This window comes from Ursus maritimus, unplaced genomic scaffold (assembly GCF_017311325.1).
Source record: "Ursus maritimus isolate PB19 unplaced genomic scaffold, ASM1731132v1 scaffold_6, whole genome shotgun sequence".
Lineage (NCBI taxonomy): Eukaryota > Metazoa > Chordata > Mammalia > Carnivora > Ursidae > Ursus > Ursus maritimus.
Genome location: NW_024426774.1, coordinates 1,557,560 through 1,578,696, shown reverse-complemented (window position 1 = coordinate 1,578,696; position 21,137 = coordinate 1,557,560). Strand labels below are relative to the sequence as shown.

The following is a 21,137-nucleotide window of genomic DNA, read 5'->3' as shown; positions in this document are numbered from 1 at the left end:
GACAATGCTGATGTGGTCCATATATACAATGGAATATCACTCAGCTATCAAAAAGAACGATTTCTCAACATTTGCTGCAACATGGACGGCACTGGAGGAGATAATGCTAAGTAAAATAAGTCAAGCAGAGAAAGACAATTATATGATTTCTCTCATCTATGGAACGTAAGAACTAGGAAGTTCAGTAGGAGAAGAAAGGGATAAAGAAAGGGCGGGTAATCAGAAGGGGGAATGAAGCATGAGAGACTATGGACTCTGAGAAACAAACTGAGAGCTTCAGAGGGGAGGGGAGTGGGGGAATGGGATAGACTTGGTGATGGGTAGTAAGGAGGGCACGTATTGCATGGTGCACTGGGTGTTATATGCAACTAATGAATCATCGAACTTTACATCAAAAAAAATAAAAATAAAAATAAAAATAAAAAATTTATTAAAAAAAAAACCAAAAAACCCTGTTTGGAGCTGCACTGTTTCACAACACATAGTAGGGTATGATAAAGAATAAAAATATCTCATTAACCAGATAAAACATTCCTCCTTTAGATTTAATTCTTCATTTGTAAAATAAAGGGATGTACTAGAATCATTACCATTAAGAGCCAACCCTCCCCCTCCTCCAAAAAAGAAGGCACCAAATCTTACATATAGACTCTCAGTTGGGAATCAGACTAACCATTTGATAAAACTTCCTAAACAACACTAAATTCTATAGGCTCTGTGCCAGTTACTGGGCAGAGACATAAAGATGAATACTACACAACTGTATGAGGTATGAATGTTAACTAAACTTATTGTGGTAATTATTTTGCAATATACTTAAGTCCAGCCATTATGTTGTATATCTTAAACTTACGCAGTGCTGTACATCAATTATATCTCAATAAAACTAAAAGGGGAAAAAAAAGAAATTATCTTTAAAGCATTTATGCCCTGTTACCCTAAAAACTAGGTTTTAATTCCCAAATTTCCAATAAACCGTGACATGAAAGTTAGAAAAATAATGACTACCACATGGTCACAATCATAGGGGAGCTCCTGATCTGATATATAATAAGTAAATAATCATAATACATAATTATTCTAATCACAACAGAGAGTGCTATGAGAGCAGAGCAAAGAGTCACTGCCTGGAGTTAGGGAAAGGGATAAGTAGGAATTACAGAGGACCTCACAGAGAAAATAAATTTGAGGTGGATCTTTAAAAAGAATTAAAACTATGACTAACAACAAGTGCTCAATCTCATTAGTAATCAAATATTGAAATATATATTAAAACAAAAGGAGATACTGGCTTTTTTTCACCCTGAGATTGGCAAATAATGCAAAAGGCCAATGATATTTACCTCGCAAAGATAGAGACATATGTGTATTCTCATCACTATTGGGATTACTTTGGAATTTTAAATGTGCACATGCTTTAACAATCCCATTTCTAGAAATCTACAGAAATATTCACATATATGCACAAAATTAGTGACGTTCACTGCAGCAATGTTTATAACAGAAAAAAACCACCTAAATGTCTATCAATACTGAAACAGTAAAATAATTATGGCAAATCCAGAGAAAAAAACTAGATGAATTATAAATTGACTGCATGGTTTCCAAATAAATTTAAAAAGCAAATACAACAGATATGTTATAGATGCATTTTGGTTATTAAAAAAAACAAAAACAAAACCCTGTAAGTATTCGTGCTTTTTATATGCAAGGAAAAAAGGAAAATGATACGCCATTGTTGTATGTATACACTGTTACGCACACAAGGAAAGTCATACACTGATGTGCTGTAAAGTGGTTGTTTCAGAAGACTGAGATCAAGGAGAAAGGGCTAAGAGAGAACTTATATTTTATATTCACTTCTGTAATTTTCATTTTTAAATAGGCATATATTACTTTTGTAATTTTCAAAATGAAGTTCTGTTTGGTTTTTAAGTTGACAAACCAAGAATAAGAGGGAGCATTCCCGTTAGAGACGGTATAAATAAAAGAAGACGGTATATTTATTCAGTTATTGGTGAAAAGATGATTGCCTCTACCCCTGGTCCTGTTCACCCTCTTCCTTTTCACATCTCTGAAGATAAGTCTATTTCCCCAAAGCCCATCATCTGTGAGCCATATATCCCATCAAGACTTTTTCCTGCTTGTGGTCCTGGCTGGCTCAATCAGAGAAGCATGTAACTCTTGATCTCAGGGTTGTAAGATCGAGCCCCACACTGGGTGTAGAGATTACTTAAAAAAAATTAAAAGAAGACTTTTCCCTGCTATTGTCCCCTTATCATGGGGACCTTCAAAAACCCCTTCCCTTTATTTCTAATGGAGGAGAGAGAGGGATAGGCACCTGAGCGCAAAAGACCAACCACAAGATAGAAAACAGTCTATGCTGAAGTCTCTCTATTCTAAGAAAAAACACTCAGATACAAATTAAAAAAAAAAAAAAAAAAGATAAAATTCATTTTCTAATTCATAAATGCCACAACAGGGAAAGTATATAATGTATCATCATAACGGTTGCTATTCCCATACAAACTTCTCCCTATCTTCATTTTAATTATGCCTGGATGCTAATTCAGTTTTTCTTAGTCTATAGAAATACAAATTCTTACTCCATGAGGTTAAAGAGTTGACAATAGATTTACATTAGCCTACTCTGTTAGCCAGATCCTAAACCCCTAAATCAGGAAATTTGGAAATTACATGATCCAAGGATATTAAGTAGTTACTGATTACAGTACCCATCAATACAGAATGATCATAACATACATTATTATGCTACTTTTAAATATTTTTCTACACGATTAAATTATAATTACCCTGGTATGCCTACAGACCAGAATCTGTATCAGAGGTAATACAGCATAATACCTGCAGTTTACATCTTCCAAACCATTCTTTGAAGTTGTTTCTCAGCTCACTTTTGTTACTAAAAGTAGGCCAATAGTTGCTAAATTCATGCCACAGATTAAAAACTTTTGGTAAAACCCAAATGCTCCTTTAAACTTTATATAAAGCATGATTAACATTTTTGCAAGTGAATAACACAAAGGCTTAAAAATTTTGTCATGACTTTTCCTAATATTTATAAATCAGGATTTCTGAAATTTAACAACACATAAGAACATCAGACTCTGTTTTCATAGTTCAATATCATACCAATTCTAAAAGAATACACCTTAAAAAAATATATGAAAGAATATACCTTAGCTGGGAAAAATTGACACCTGGAATATAATAAGCATAAAAATGAATAAAAACAAATATTCACTGAATGAAACTAATTATCCTCCATGAATTAAAAAATAAATATGCCAACTAATTTTTTATTCAGTTGATTTAGTAGAGAACCTAATATGTGCCAAATAATGTGCTACCATTGCTGGGAAAAACAGGCTACCACCAGGAGACTGATTCTGCATCCACATACCTTTTTGAAGACACTTATAGCCATATATACTTGGGCTATTTTACAGATAGGTTTTCAACTGTCTGTGAATAAGCTTAAGTTCTGTACAGTTTACAGAACACTAATACCTAGGGTTAGTTTCCCACTGGATGTAATCTTTACATCTCCTTGAGGTAGACAGATATAGTCTTATAAATTATCACAGTCAAGAAGATAATAAATAAAACATCTAACTAATTAATACCAATCTTAGTTTTTCGGACTCCAAATCCAGTGTTCTTGCCATCATACTACTCTGCTTCTCTTTTAAAAATACACTTGAAAATTACAGAATCAGTTAAGCATGCAATTCTTGGTTTCAGCTCAGTTCGTGATCTCCATCCAGGTCGTGAGAGTGATCTCCAGCTCACCACACTGAGCCCCACCGTCTGGCTACGCACTCAGCAGGGAGGCTGCTTGGGAATGTCTCTCTCCCTCCGCCCCTCCCCCAACTCAAGTGTGTGTGTGTGTGTGTGTGTGTGTGTGTGTGTGTGTGTTCGGCGCACGAGCACACTCTATTTCACTCTCTCTCAAATAAATGGATAAACCTTTAAAAAAGAATTTATCAAGTCATTTCCCTTCATTTTTTTCCACCTTTACGATCTTAAACAAAAACTAAAAAATTCTTAAAGAAATTCATTTGTTTTTTCACATATTAATACAGGTTAAACAGGATCCATTTTATGAACTTATTTAATGGAATTTTAAAGAAAATGATTTGAAATAAGTGTTCTATTTTCCAGATTCTTACACTTACATTTCACAGATTTGTTGTAACTTGAACCAAACTGAACAATTCTGTTTACAAGAGGATAAAAAGTAGCATAATAAAATATTATGCCAGAGACTTACATTCTCCATATTATCTTAAAAGATAAACTTCCCTATACTAAAACTTATAAAAATCCCCTCTTACCAACTCTCCCCCAAAACCTGAGTAATTAACTTCTTAAAAATGTATTATGACTTCCTCTGAAGGAAATTTCACAAGCCAGTTTTTACTAGAGTTTCCTTTTATTAGTTCATCCGTTTTTCTCCTATTCTAGGAATGTCTTAAATATGGAAAACAAATCTGTCTTCAATAATGCCTCCAAAATTTTTAATTTTATAGCTTCCCCCCTTTTACAAAAATATATGCTTTTACAGAGCTTTTTGGGGGGTGGGGAGGAATTGTCTCTCAGAAAACTACCAGCAAAATCCGTTAGGTGAGTTTTTGCAATCTCTTACATTGTAACAGCTTGCTTTTATGACTAAATTCTTCCTCAGCCAGAATATAACAACATTAACAAAACAAAACACATTCATAATCTAATTTTAAATATTGCAACCATGAATTATATATTCCATAGCTAGAGTCAGAAATAATGCCTCAGAGCTGCTTTAGCATGGCCATGACATAACAAATCATGAAGTCTCAAACTAAATTGCATTTTGTTAAATATTTAGATATGTTGGAACATCCTGTGCAATGCTCAGGTATTATGGAATAGGGATTCTAATGACCAGATTGTAAAATGTTTCTAAATTGAAAAAACACTTCCAATGAAATGTTAATAAATCAGATGTAACAAACTTCTAAAGATAACTGCAGAAGTATATTAGTCAGTGAAAGGAGGACCACCCAGTTTTGGATTTGTTTCACATCTTAGTTATCTATTCAGCAATAACTTGGGAAGAATGGATACATTTTAAATAACAAACTGTGACAAATCTTTAGAGCTTTAAAGATATTATGTGTTACCCTATAGTCTCTTAAATATTAATTAATATTGCCTTGGCTGCAAGTGTGTCCAATTTTATTAACCCCAAGATAAAATCTACAAAAAGTGAGTTGCTAAGATTCCAAATACTTTAAAAAAAAAAAAAGATAAAACTCACAACTGCTATTCCTCTAATAGCTATAACTATTAACACAAGAATCAATAAATGAAAACTTTTTCAAATTTCTAAAATACTTACATATGGGGCGCCTGGGTGGCACAGCAGTTAAGCGTCTGCCTTCGGCTCAGGGCGTGATCCCGGTGTTATGGGATCGAGCCCCACATCAGGCTCCTCCGCTATGAGCCTGCTTCTCCCTCTCCCACTCCCCCTGCTTGTGTTCCCTCTCTCGCTGGCTGTCTCTATCTCTGTCGAATAAATAAATAAAATCTTAAAAAAAAAAAAAAAAACTTACATATCCCTTTAACCACCAAAACTAAAATGGCCACACAATAGGAAGTCTAATATACAAATACTTGAAAAATGAAAAATAGGGACTATTTATCCACTATGTATAAATTGTCTGGGTTTTCCTCTAATTTCCAATGATGTGAAGAGACATAACTACAAAGAATGTGCATTTTTAAAAAATCTAAACAGTAACATATTAATAAGATGACCGTTATATAACCAATAACTTGAAGACTGCTCTGAAAATAAAATTTCAAAATAGTTTAATATAAAGATTTTGAATATTTTACAACATTTTATTTTTTGCTTGCTTTGAAAGAGACCACAAAATAATTTTTGAGTGACTTTATTATTTTTTAAACATAGGCACATTCACAAATATACATACACCGTGCTGCTTTAGATGCTAGTGAAATTTTTCTTTCTGAATTAAATCAACTGTCAGTGATTAAACAGGCTGTCACTATTTCCCTGTCACCATTTATTAAATGTGAAACATCAAAATCATGTCTTTTCTAGGCCAATAATTGTCTGTAGACTCTATTTCTCATGAAAGGGTAAGATGCAATAACATTTCTCTATCATTATTTTATACTGTGTATATTATATCACAATAAAAATTGTTTTTCACTTCTATGTGGTCTATCTTGTCTGATTCTTCCTTCAGAAAAGTTCAGCAAAGCAAATCAAATTTCCTTCTAAAATAAGAAAACGAAAAACCTCGGTCTAATTCCTATGGAGCTCTAAAAAAAAAGAAAAGAAAATATGATGACCCTTGATATTTCAGAAAATCTGGCACTTCTCCATTCACCAGCCTTTTCCACAGATACAATTTTGTGTGCCAAGGAGATTTCGACTATTTGGTTTCGGTTTTGTCAGTCAGTACAAGAAGCAACACCTACAAATTTCTCAAACTTTGATCTGCACATTAACCTGCATCAATCACCTGAGATGCTTGATTAAACGCAAATTACTGCCCCCACTACAGACATCTAAATCAGAGAATCTGACATGATTTCTACCAAGTACCCTGGGTGTGATCCTGGCTTCCAACACATAATTCTGACTTTCTGGCTTCATCCAAGCCTTGGTGAGCCACAAAAAATATGGCAAGAAAAAAATAAGTAAGTATTCTCTTCCTCAGATAAAAATTTTCGACCCAATGCCCTCTCTGCCAATCTTTAAATTACAATATTGCACCTCTCATCTCAGTGGTTCCCACACTTTCCTGCACTTGAGAACCACCTGTGGAACTTTTAAAACTCCTGATCTCCAGGCCACATCACATACCTATTACATTAGAATGTCTGGGGGGGGGAGGAAGCCAGACATCAATATTTCTAAAGATCTCTAGTTGAGTGCTATATATAAGATTTGTAAACCACTGACAGCTATTGGATTTAGCAGATACAGATTAGAAAATTTGTAACTTAAAGTGACCTATAAGAGGAGCCTGGGTGGCTCAGTCGATTAAGCCCCGCATCTTGATTTCAACTCAGGTCATGATCTCAGAGTGGTGGGATCAAGCCCCGAGTTCGGATCCCTGCTCAGAACAGAGTCAGCTTGAGTTTCTCTCCCTCTGCTCCAACACCCCTACCCCACTGACTCGCTCTCGCTCTCTCTCAAATAAATAAATCTTTTAAATAAATAAATAATAAAATGACCTATAAGGGCCAGGACATAAAGTATATTGATATTAAGTTTTTAAATTTCCAGACATATCTTTATACATTTTTTATTTTAATCCAGTAGGAAAATTTTTGTCATTTATTAAAACTTCCTTAAAATAGCCTTTTTTGAAAGAATATAAAACAAAAAAACTGTTTCACGTTGAACACAACTAAGATCATGCCTTGCATCTAAAGTTCAAAGAAAAGTTCATCATTATTTCATTTGCACATTAATTTCAGTGATTATATTTTGAGAAATATAATCAATGAGAAGCCAATACAAAAATTCAAAGTTCATGTTTTAGATATTTAAAAGCAACTCCAAATATTCTGTTAATTCTGGAGAAATTTTGCTGAATTTAGAATAGCTACAATATGGTTAAATTTTATAATACGGTTTAAATTTTGCATTAACTCTTTCCTCAATTCTGACTTGATATCCAGCTTCTCTGAAAGAAAATATTATGACTGGATTAAGAAGATGTGGTCCATATATACAATGGAATATTACTCAGCCACCAAAAAGAACGATTTCTCAACATTTGCAGCAACATGGACAGGACTGGAGGAGATAATGCTAAGTGAAATAAGTCAAGCAGAGAAAGACAATTATCATACGGTTTCACTCATTTATGGAACATAAGAAGTAGGAAGATCGGGGGCGCCTGGGTGGCACAGCGGTTGGGCGTCTGCCTTCGGCTCAGGGCGTGATCCCGGCGTTGTGGGATCGAGCCCCACATCGGGCTCCTCTGCTATGAGCCTGCTTCTTCCTCTCCCGCTCCCCCTGCCTGTGTTCCCTCTCTCGCTGGCTGTCTCTATCTCTGTCAAATAAATAAATNAGGCTGGTGATGGGTATTAAGGAGGGCATGTATTGCATGGTGCACTGGGTGTTATGCGCAAGTAATGAATCATGGAACTTTACATCAAAAACTAGGGATGTACTGTATGGTGACTAACATAATATAATAAAAAATATTATTATAAAAAATAATAATAAAGTTCATGTGGAAAAATGAAAAAAAAAGAAAATATTAATTTTGATATATTTTCTACTAATTCCAAAAGATGATGACTATATGACCTGTTAGTGGCCCTTAGAGAAATCTAGTGATTCATACAGAAAAAAAAAAATGTTTAATCTTGATTTTCAACACGGGCACACGTCAAACACAACACATCATTTCTAACCATTCAACTTCAATTTGAACTTTATTCACATGACACATAATAAAATATGGCCATATGTATTTAAATATATAAAAGTCCCGAGTATCACAAACCATAACTCTATAAGTTATCCGAAAAAGGTGAAACATTTTTCAAAATCATACCAATGTTTACCCATTTAATACTTGAAATATTTTTGCAAGGGTTTCAATATACAAAAACACATTTCACTAGATCTTGCAGGCCTCAAACTTCATGGCAGTTGGGCTATTGCACTTTCCTTTTATTTTTTTGTTTTAGAGGAGGAGGGGGAGGGGCAGAGGGCGAGGGAGAGGAGAATCTTAAGCAGGCTCCACACCCAGCGTCAAACCCCACACGGAGCTCAATCTCACAACCCTGAGATCATGACCTGAGCCAAAATCAAGAGTCAGATAGATGCTTAACCAACTGAGCCACCCAGGCAACCCCAGTGCACTTTCCTTTTAGAAGAATATCACTACAACCAAAATATTTAAAATTCATCCTTAATAAATTAAAGCACCTTAGGTACTGAAAGAATTATTCCCTAAATTTTCCTTTCTGCAAAAAAAAAGTCCCATTTGTGATTATCTTTAATAAAAACTCAAAAAATACAATATAAACTAAAGCTAAACAGAGAACTTCAATTTCAATAAGCATACTTTTTAGTGTGACTTCTAAAGGAATCATACTGAAACACACGGTAAAACAATAGGGTAAAATGGACAAATATGGCAGCTACTTTTACATCTGAAAAGAACATGGTCTTGGTTAAGTTCCAAAATTCTGCTCATAATTTAATCCCACAAATCAATATCCATGCCACCTATGAACAAGAAGTAACATCTGTATTTGTATGTTAAATTCAAAGCCAAAAGCCAAGTGTAACACAGACTGTTTAAAACACCAGTAGTTAACCCACTCACAAGAACCAAGTTACAAAATTAATAGTAAGAACTGCTTTTTTAATTTTTATGTAGAACAGAAGTTTTATAAAGATAAATGCTGGGTCAAGATGAGAGAAATCAGTTTATAAGCTTAATCAAGATGTTCAAATAATAATAATAATTAAAAAAAGGAAAGATCAGAAAACTGAATGGAGAAACAATCAAACAATCAAAGACCATACTTTAAGTCAGAAGTCCTTCAACTTGATCTGTAGCTTACAAATAACTAGTAGAGACTTCACTGCCATCATCAGGGCCTACAGCTCAGCAAGGCGTATTCACTACTTGGAAGGAAAAGGTACCACAATAAGGTTTAAAAAGAAAATAATGCTTAGTATTAATTAGGCCTTTCAGGTGGAGACAGTAGTCAGTAGGATAATTTCACCTAAAAAGGGCTAATCTATATGTATCTGTATAATTTTAACCACCGGAATTGGCTTGTTGTATACAAAATGAAACTCCTTTTATTAGACCATACTCATGGTACCTTAGTAAAAATTTAAAAAACAAAATTAATAAGCGCATGAAGCAGTGTTCAGCATCATTTATCATTAGGAAAAGGTACTATCACGGTTATCATCAAAAAGACATACAATGTCAAGTGTTATTTGAACATGTGGAAAAACTGGAACCTTCACACATCGTTGATGGGAATGTAAAATGATACAGACATTTTGGAAAACAGTCTGTCAGTTTCTTAAAAGTTAAGCCTAAGAAGAAGAAAAAAAAAAAGTTAAGCAGAAGCATACCATATGACCCACCAATCCAACTCCTTAAAATCTAGCTAAGAGAAGTAAAAACACATGTCCATACATATGATGAATTCACAAACAAAATAAGGTATATCTGTACAATGGAGTATTAGTCAGCAATAAAAAAGAACAAAATACTGATATATGCTACAACACAGGTGAACCTCAAAAATGTTATGGTAATTGGAAGAAGGCAGAAAGATGACTGAATATTGTATGATTCCACATGTATGAAATTTCCAAACAAGAAAAACTTACAGACACAAGAAACATATCAGCTGTTGACTTCCCTGGGAGTAAGGACTGACTGCAAACATGCTCAAGGAAATTTTGGGGGGCTAATGAAAATGGATTGTGATAATGTTGGTTGCACAACTCTATAAATTTACTGAAAATCAATACATTGTATACTTACAAATGGATGAATCTATGTTATGGAAATTATAGAATAAAATAAAAAGAACAAAGAGAACTAATAAATCTAATAAACAATGATACCTATGTTCGACACCTGCTGACCACTCTCAACTGCCAGACTTTTATTTCGGAACTTATTCTAGGAGCAAAGAAGAGATTGTAACGCTGTCTTCACAACTGCACTACATCTGCAGCCTGTATTTATCATTCAACCAACATTATCAAGACTGCTCTCCTTTGCTAACTGACAGCCCCCATTACATACAGAAGAAAAACCACACTCTAAATTCTCTTCTTTCTATATAGCTGTTTTAAAATACAATGCAAAGGGAACAAGAAAAATCAAGTATAGGGGTTTATTAGAGAAAGAACAGATTATTACAAACAATAAACATTTTAAAGCTAAATGAAAATGCTGGTAATCAGAATGCTTAACATCTGAAAATTTGTCAAAACAGTCATTCATAGTGACTTATAATAAGATTTTGATTCCCTGATCAAAATTTCTCATGTCCCTTAGCTTTCTTTTAATTTTATTAATCAATACTGCCTTACTATTAATACCAGCCAATATACCATTTTAAAGAATTTCACCCTGTGAACAGACCCACCAGCATTTCATCTGCCCTTACTCATGAAGCACTGTTTCAACACAGGCATCACTTAGGTATATAAGAAGGAACTGGATATATTTAACCAGAAGAAAAATTAGGGTGTAAGGGGAACAGATGAAACTCAATAAATGATAAAGGCTGTGCAGCCCACACAAAGTATCCTTACTTTACCTAAAACACTGACTAAAATTAGCTTAAATCCTTTCCAAAACAAATTTGTTTCACCACATTCCAGAAAATGTCCAAATCATTATTCACTTTTCCTACTTCACCTCCAATTAATTCAATCACTCAAACCTATCCTCTCTGCATATACAAATATTTACTTATCTTCCTTCCTATAAATAGATAAGAAATAAATGACAGGAACATATATCAAAATGTTTACTTGGGGAATACTTTACTATCTCTTTAAGCAGGGATATATTTCTACAGGTTATCACTCCTATTACTTAAAAAAGAATTATTTGTTAGTTCGTTCAACAAATATTTACAGGACACAACAACAGAAGACAAAAAAAGACACGTCCTAAAAGAACTTATATTCTGTTCATTAAATAAACTCAAAAACCAAGAAGTACATAAGAAGACAACACTTAGTGTATTAAGCATTCCTCATCATAATCATACAGGTAATTAAGATAATGCCAACCCTGTTCTGCTCTGTTTCCATCTAAAGTATTACTGGAGAAGGTTCTGCTATTCATTTCCATGGCATATAAAACCCTAATAACAAAGTGTTAGAAATTAGTTCCAAGTCCATATCTCTTGAAAATAAAGAAAAGTTTGGGCCACCTGGGTGTTTTAGTCGGTTGAGGGTCCAACTCTTCATTTCAGCTCAGGTCATGATCTAAGGGTCATGAGACTGAGCCCCACATTGGGCTCTGTGCTCAGCAGAGTCTGCTTCTCTCCCTATCCCTCTGCCCCTCCCCACTTGCTGTCTCCATCTCTCTTCTCTCTCTCTCAAATAAATAAATAAACCTTTTTAAAAAAGGAACAAGAGAAAGAAACTTTCTATCAGTTGCTTTATAACTAAAAAGTCTAAACTCTTAAAGAATAAGGGAAATCAGATATTGAATAATAAGCAATTAACTATAACAAAAAAATTTATAAAGCACGTTAGATATCTGAACAAACAATTCAGACCTTACCAAAATCATCAGAGCACTAAAAGAAAATTCAGGTATATGATACCATAATTTTGGTGATGGAGAATGTCCTAAGCATGATATCTAAGCCAGATATCACTCTACAGTAAGAAGGCTGATAAATTTGACTACACAAAAGCTTCTATTATGTTTGAAAATGACAAAGCACATATACAATGTAGTTCTACTTTTTTTCTATTTTAATTTTTCAGACATATATTTATACCAAAATGTTAATTTAACTCTATGTGGGGAGACTATATATGTCACTTGCATTTATACCTTTATTTCCTAAGTTTTCTACAATAAGAACATATTATTTTTATAATTACAAAAATTTACAGCTTTCTTCCCTTCAAAAAAACAAAATCTAGGTTTTTCAACCACAGTTGCCTGCCCATTTCCTTCAGGTAAAAAGATAAAAGTACAAAATAAATCAATAAATTCTGAATAGAGCACGGTTAAACAACAGAACCATAACTAACAATTAAGTGTAGTTACTAGATGGTAGATAGACAAATAAAAAGTCCACCTATCAGAAAATTCATTTTTTAACAAAGGCACCAAGCAATCCAATGAGAAAAGAAAAATGTTTTTAAAAAATTGGTGCTGGTAACAGTGGTTAACTATATGGTATACTTGAAAGTTGCTATAGAGTAAATCTTAAATATTCTCACACTAATAACAATAGCAACAAACCACATGGTAATTACGTGAGGTGAAGGACATGTTAACTAACGGTTACTGTGGTAAGCAACTGGCAATATATGCATGTATCAACTGTACACCTTAAACTTATATAATGTTATGTGTCAGTTACATATAAAGCTTGAAAAAAATGGTGGGTTGTTTGTATAACTGGATATGGGAAATATTGGGGGGGAATAAACCTTGACCCCTAACTCACGCCACACACTAAAACTGGCTTCTATCTATCCTAGACTAAACATAAAAGTTAACTATAAAATTTCTAGCAAAAGAGAATATCTTTGCAACATGGGGAAAGGCAAGTCTCTTAGGCAAAAAAAGCGATAACCATAAAAAATTTTGTTAAAAAAAAAAAACATGCCACAGACTGGAAGAAAACATTTGCAAAACATATATTTGACAAGGAACTGTATATAGGATAAAGAACTTGTTTAAATCAATAACAAAGGAAAAAAGAACCTTTAAATGGGCAGAAATATGAACTAATGTTTCACAAAGGAAGATACAGAAATGTCCAGTACGTGCCTGAAAACGTTATCATCATTAGTTATCAAAGAAATGCAAAATTAAATTCACAATGAGATAACACTACCCACCCACATAGTGGCTAAAATTTAAGACTTGGTGTTGGGGAGGAACTGGAACTCTCATTCACTGCTGTGGGAGTGCAATGACCACTTTGGAAAAAGATCTGGCAGTCTCCTCTCTCTCTCTCTCTCCCCCTCTGTCTCTTAAGATTTTATTTTTAAGTAATCTCTACACCCAACATGGGGCCTGAACTCACAATCCCAAGATCAAGAGTCACAGGCTCCATCAACTGAGCCAGCCAGGTGCCCCAATTTAACATACTTCTACCTTATGACCTATCAATTTCACTACTAGATAGTTACCCAAAAGAAATGAAAACATGTCCTCACAAAGATTTAATACAAGATTGTTCTTAGCAAGCTTTATTTAAAAACAAAATATATAATATATAATAGCCAAAAACTCAAAACAGCCCAGGTATCCATTAACAGGAGATGGCTAACAGACTGGTTTCACATATATCGGAATACTGCTCAGTCATAAGAAAGGAACAAGCTGCTGATACACACCAAAACATGTTTGAATCTCAAAAACTATGCTGAGCTAAATAAGCCAGATACAAAAGAGTACACACTATACAGGATTCCATTTATATGACATTCTAGAAGAGGCTAAAGTAATCTTTAGTACAAAAAAAAAAAAAATCAGAAGAGTGACAGAATCTAAGGGAATGGGGTGTGGAATTAGCTGAAAAGACATATAAGGAAAATTTCTGGGTTGGTAATAATGTTCTGTAGCTTGTTAAGGATTTGCATTACACAGGTGTGTGCATCTGTCAAACCTCATCAATAGTACACTTAAGATTTGTGCATTTCGTTATATGTAAATTTAATCTTTATAAAACCTAAACAAAAAAAATTTAAAAAGCCTAAACAAATACTGCCCTTTACTTAACAAAATGCATGCTGAAGTGTTTAAAGAAGCATACCAATAGCTACAACTTACCTTAAATGAATCAAAAAAGATGTAGTGATAGATGGATAAAGGGAGGGATAGATGATATAAGGCAAATATAGCAAACTATTAATTAGATGGTGAGTATACAGATGTTCAGCATCAATTCTTTCAACCTTACTATACTTTGAAATTTTCCAAAATAAAATGTTGGGGAAAGGGGTACCTGGGTGGCTCAGTGGGTAAGGCGTCCGTCCAACTCCTGGTTTCAGCTCAGGTCATGATCTCATGGTCCTGTGCTCAGCAGAGAGCCTACTTGAGATTCTTTCTCCGCCCCCCCCCCGCCCCTCCTCCCTGCACTTGCTCACTTGCTCGCTTGCTCTCACGCTCTCTCACTCTCTCAAATAAATAAATATTAAAAAAAAAATGTTGGGGGAAAATTTAAACTCTACCCATTACCTTGTTAAGTTGAACATAGCATATCTTAAAACCCAACAATTCCACTCCTAAATATATACCCTAGCCTACAGATACTTCACATGGGCTCCAGGAACGTTCACAACAATTCTGTCCATAACAGCAGAAAAGAAAAAAAAAAAATCTAAATATCCATTAGATAGATTGGAGCAAATAACTGCAGTGTGGGTGCATCTTAGAAATTTAACTCTTACTGAAAAAAAGCAAGTCACAAAAGAATATAATGTACAATACAAATTTTAACCTTTTTTGAAGTTAAAAAAGTAAGTAAAACTAAACAGGACTGTGTAGGGATACATACAAATGTGGTAATCTATAAAATAAAGCAAGAGAATAAAAAAAAAAAATGTTAGTGGGGAGCCTAGGTGGCTCAGTCGGTTGAGTGTCCAAATCTTGATTTCAGCTCCGATCATGATCTCAGGGTCATGAGATCAAGGTCCACATTGGCCTCTCTGCTCAGCAGGGGCTCTGCTTGAGATTCTCTCTCCCTCCTCACTTACGCTTGCTCTCTCTCAAATAAATAAATAAATCTTCATAAAAAATTTCAGGGTAACAGGAGAGAATGCATGAAGACTGATCAAGCAACACCAACACATGGTAACTTCAACAGGCTAGTATTCTGTTCATTAAGTTGGAAGGTTTTTTTATGCTTCATAATTCATATTTGCATGCTATATTCTCTTAATGTTTAGAATATTTCAGAATTCAAAATGGGAAAAGAGAACTATGGATCAGGACTCAACCAAAACAACAACTTAGGTTTCAAGATAATTAGTCACTATTTCTTTATAACTACAGTGTTTGAGACATATGTAAGTCTACATTGGCCTTACACTGGGGAAAGATGTTTCCGAATTCAGAATTTTCTGGATTTTAGACAGGTAATAAAGTACACATACCATATAGTACATTCCTGAAAACCCTCTTGCAAGTCTGCTGTAGCACCCTGAAATCAAACACATTAATATTTCTCCAAGGAAAGCTATTCCAATTATACCAAGAGGGACAAATTGATCATAAATATTCTAACATCAGATCAGGTCAGATGTTACGATCAAGTACATTTTACCAAAACCTTGGCTTTCAGAGTTCTTTATACAGCAAAATTGTGGGTGAGGGACTGTGGACTGGTACTTTCAAACAGTTTCAACTTCACCTAAACAGTAAATTCCATACATTACTTTTTTAAACCTCTCCAGCTAATTCACTGTCTTTAATGATCATCAAAACACAAGTTTTAAAGTAATCCCATTTATACTATAAATGCCCAACTTTTATTTCACAAAAGAAAAACATGTATAAAACAATTTTTCAATTTTTATTCTATTTCACCTTTATATCTTTATAATATTCATGCTTATTACACAGTGGGGAAAAATATACATAAAATCTTACTTTAATTAGGAAGATAGCCAGTACCAAGCTGAAATCTAAGCACTATGATAAGAAATATTTTCACACGGTTTACTGATATAATGAAATCGATCAAATAAAGCATTTTGTATTCTAAGTCACTGAAATTCATAAATAAAATTTTAATCACCTTTCCTCACCAATACCAGTCTTAAGTAACAGTTTACTCAAGCCTGAATCCCAGGTTATTATAACCATTTACTATTTTAGTAAAACATATCAAAACCCAAAAGCACAGATCTTTAGAAAGATCTTTGGAAAGATCTTCAGGGGCACCTGGCTGATTCAGTAGGTAAAGCATACAACTCTTGATCTCAACGTTGTGGGTTCAAACCTCATGTTGGGTATAGAGATTACTTTAAAAAAATAACATCTTAAAAAAGAAAGAAAAGAAAAGAAAAGAAAGAGAGGAAGGAAGGAAGGAAGGAAGGAAGGCAGGCAGGCAGACAGGCATCTCTCCAGCATAATATTAAAGCACAATTCTTTTTACCATATTATCTGGGAAAGCAGTACGAGAAGCTGAGTCTTGACAACAGAACATGGGTGTTTACCAAAAAGTTTCAAACACTGCAGAGGCATACCATTGAAGTCCCTCCCCTCCAAAAAAAAAAAGTATTACAGAAACAAACCTCTCTCAAAACTCTATTTTTGGGGAGCCTGGGTGGCAGAGTCAGTTGATCATCCCACTCTTGGTTTGGCTCAGACTGTGATCTCAGGGTCCTGAGATGGAGCCCCAGTCTGACTCTATGCTCCATGGGGAGTCCGCTTGGGATTCTCCCTCCTCTCCTCCCACCTCTCTCCCGCCCCCCCTCCCCGCTCCGCCCATACTCTCTCTCAAATAAATAAATAAGTCTTAAAAAAAAAAAAAAAAAACCTCTATTTTTAGGGGCGCCTGGGTGGCGCAGTTAAGCGTCTGCGTTTGGCTCAGGGCGTGATCCCGGTGTTCTGGGATCGAGCCCCACATCAGGTTCCTCTGCTAGGAGCCTGCTTCTTCCTCTCCCAGTCCCCCTGCTTGTGTCCCCTCTCTCGCTGGCTGTCTCTCTCTGTCAAATAAATAAATAAATAATCTTAAAAAAAAAAAAAAACACCTCTATTTTTAAATAATACCAAGCAGCCCACAATCTGCAACCACAAAAGGGATATACTCTCTTCAGATTAATTTAAGGACCTACGTAAAGCAAGGAGCATCTGCAGAGAAAAAAGACAAAGTGTTTTAACACAGACACAGTCTTAGAATTCAGCTTTACTGGGGTGCCTGGGTGGCTCAGTCAGTTGAGCATCTGCCTTCGGCTGGAGTCATGATCTCAGGATGCTGGGATCAAGCCCCATGGTGGGCTCCCTGCTCACAGGAGAGCTCTGGTGGCAAATTCAAATTATAATGCTATATATTCAAAATTATATATATATAGCAAGAAATGGTTGCCAATAAAACCATTCTACTTTTCAAAGGAAACTTAAAGCAATTAGCTATACTAACTGCACACATAAGTGAACTAAATGTAATGAGCACTACTAGGTACCAAGCACTGAGCTAAGCACTTTGCATGTAATCTCATCTAACATTTTTTCCTACAAAGAGACTTTTACCTTCTAAGAATAATTATACAGTAACTTCTGGTATATTTCATCTTCATACTTTTGTCATCTTAGTATACAACTTTAAATGGTACTTTCTGAGCTCCTAAATGAAGTAACTAAGACTCATAGCAGTGTTTTTATTTGACTATATTACTTAAGTTTTCTCAGTTACAGAAAAAATACTTTCTATAGTAAAACCAGAAGAAATGCCATATGCAGTAAAACAATGATTAACTGTGATGTGCAGGCTAAATCATAAAATAGCAAACCTTTAAAGTGATCCCAGTCATTATTTCATTAGTATTTCAGAAAATATGTTTTTATAACATTCTTGCAAAGATTAATTCATGGAGTTTCTGTTTGGAAAGACAAAAAAATTTCTGGAAATGGATAATGGTGATGGTTGCACAACAAGATGAATGTAATTAATGCCACTGAACTGTACACTTAAAAAATGATTAAAATGGTAAATTTTAGGGTGCCTGGGTGGCTCAGTCAAGCGTCTGCCTTCGGCTCAGGTCATGATCCCACGGTCCTGGGATCCAGGCCCGAGGCGGGCTCCCGGCTCAACAGGAAGCCTGCTTCTCTCTCTCCCTCTGCTTGTGTTGCCTCCCTTGCTGTGTCTCTCTCAGTCAAATAAATAAAATCTTAAAAAATAAATAAAATTTAAAAAAATAGTAAATTTGATAAATGTTACCACAAAAAAAGCCAAACTCATTCTACTATTTTGTACGATACACATAAAACAAACTTACTACAGCACAGTGTCAAAAAAAATTTTCAGCTCATCAATTTGCAATAGAAGCACTGCAACCTTGCTCCAAAGAAAAGAGTAAGGGACAATTTTTGGCCCGGTAAGATTTACTTCAACTGAGAACTATAATATTTAATCAACTAAAAACAGCAAAAGCAAAATCTGTCCAGTCAGCAGCATTTAATGTCAACTCTTCATACCAACAATACATCACCTTAATAAAAGCGTCAAGTGTCTTGGCTGTACTGAGCACTCAATAAATGAATGGACCAAACTGTTTACTAAACATGTGTAATGTTTCACTTTTAAAAACAGCCTTCATTTTAATAATTTAGAAAATACTTTAACAAAACAGAATGTATGGACATATTACAGGTATAATTAACTCAGGATATTCCAATATCCCAACTAGAACCCGAATAACTGTAATTAACATCAGTAAAGACCCAAGAGATGAAAGTGCAGTAAAAAAGTACAGTAAAAAATTTCTATCTGGGATTGAATATGAACCTGATGAATACTTGCGGTACTATTTTTAACTGAACTTTCTGGCCTTGGGTCAAGGTTTTGCTAGCAAAATACCAAAGTGAAAATGTTGGGAGTGAAGCCCGGAGTCTCTGCTTTGGCCTAGGAAAAGTTATGCCCTTCATGCAAACAGTCCTACACCCAACTGAAGACTGCTAAAGGACCAGGGTGTCATGATGCCATGAAAACACAACCAACACACTAATGTGAAAATCAGTGCAAGACAACGTCAAAGACATCAGACAGGACACAGTACATCACTACATTCTGCTCATTGTACAGAAAGACACACTCTTCAGTCAGTTCCTGCACTTTGGCCAAACAGCACTGAGTCACTCTGCAAATGATTCCAGAAACCTCAAAGGATAACCAATGACTTCTGAAGAAAAGTCAGTTAATCACTGGAAAGGGAGGAGACACAGTTTTTCTCAGCATACAGTCACTAGGTTTCTCCCAGCAGAGAGTAGAACTGAACAGGAGTTCTGGTAGAGAACATCTGAAGGGTTCAAGGATCACCCACACAAATTCTAGTCCTCCCGAGTAAATTTAATATCCAGAGCATCTTTTTCACTTTCTTCTCCTCCCCGGGGTAAAACTCCATATCCCCCTTTCTCATAAATGCATCTCTAAAGCACACTAATCAAACTGTCTGTGAAATACAATCGTCTATCCTAACAAAAATAAGAAATAAGCAAGCATTCTACGGTGCATTTCTAATTTGTCAAACATACTCCTTTCTTAATCAAGAACCAACTAGCAGCCTTTACGTGGTTATTAATTTGCATTTCACAGACTGCCTTAAGAAAGAGATACAATGAAAAGGAGAGATTTATTCTACTCGACAATTCAGACTGATTCTTTGGCTCTGGCTCTTTGTCATCTACCCCAGCTGGATACTCCCAACAGGGAAAGCATCAGGTTTCCCTGTTTCGACCCACGTCCCCACGCAGCATGCCACTCTTTCAAATTGGCTAGTCTAGTGAATATAAGACAGCAAATCCTGCTCCCTACCTCCCCAAAGCGAGAGGAGAGGCGGGAAGAAGAGGGGTGTTTCCTCCCAGGGCTCAAGAAAGAGGCAGCCGGGGATGACACCAGCTCCAAGAGGTAGAAGGGGAAGAATCAAACGTGGGTCTCTACTGCTGGAACTTGGTCGCAGAAGTCTCTGGCCTCCGACCCGGCCCGGCTGCCGGAAGCGGGGCGGGGTGGGGCGAGACCTCCCTCCCACGGATGGGTGGGCACAGAGGGGGATCTGAAGCAGGCGCTACTAGAGCAGGGAGGGCGCCCGGGCCCCGGCCACCTACCAGCAAGCTCTCCACGTTGATGGGCGAGCGAGGGTCTCGGATCAGCGCCTCCAGCTTCCTCTGGCGGCTTGCGCCCGCCCCGTCCCCCGGCACGGCCTCGGGGGCGCCGGGCATTTTCCCCGTCGCCGGGGGCCGGCTCATGCCGCCGCCGCCCGGCCCCGCACTCCCGCTCCCCGCGCTCCGGCCCGGGCGCCTCGGGGCCTAGCGCCGCCCCCGAACCGCCGGCTCCGGGCGGGGCTCCGCCAGGGCCCACCACCCGCCTCTAGCTCCGGCTTCGGCTCTCAATGCCGGTCCGGGGCCTGGGGTTGTCCAGGGGGCCGCCCGGCCCGGCCGGGAGCGGCGAAGAGCAGACGGCGTCCCCGCCCCTCAGTCAGATTCGCGCCGCCCGGTCCGCTCGTCCGCCGCGAGCTCCCTCAGGACTCCGAGGGCGGGAGCGGGGAAGCGGCGAGGCCACTGCCGGGCTGGACCGCCCCGCCCTCTGGCGCTCCCGGAGGCAGAAGCCCGGGCTCAGACAACTACGGCCGCCGCCAGCCCGCCCCCATGCTCGCCGGGGCA

The 21,137-nt window shown here is 36.5% G+C and overlaps 1 protein-coding gene across 1 annotated transcript in view; it reads right to left on the bottom strand.

Moving 5' to 3' along the window:
• Positions 1–20,730, bottom strand: part of ROCK2 (Rho associated coiled-coil containing protein kinase 2) — a 134,062-nt gene extending 113,332 nt beyond the window's left edge. The window contains exon 1 of the mRNA XM_040622790.1: positions 20,583–20,730. Coding sequence (XP_040478724.1) covers positions 20,583–20,723 — 141 coding nt within the window. The 5' untranslated portion in view covers positions 20,724–20,730. The remainder of the gene's footprint in view (positions 1–20,582) is intronic.
• Positions 20,731–21,137: the final 407 nt, after the last annotated feature.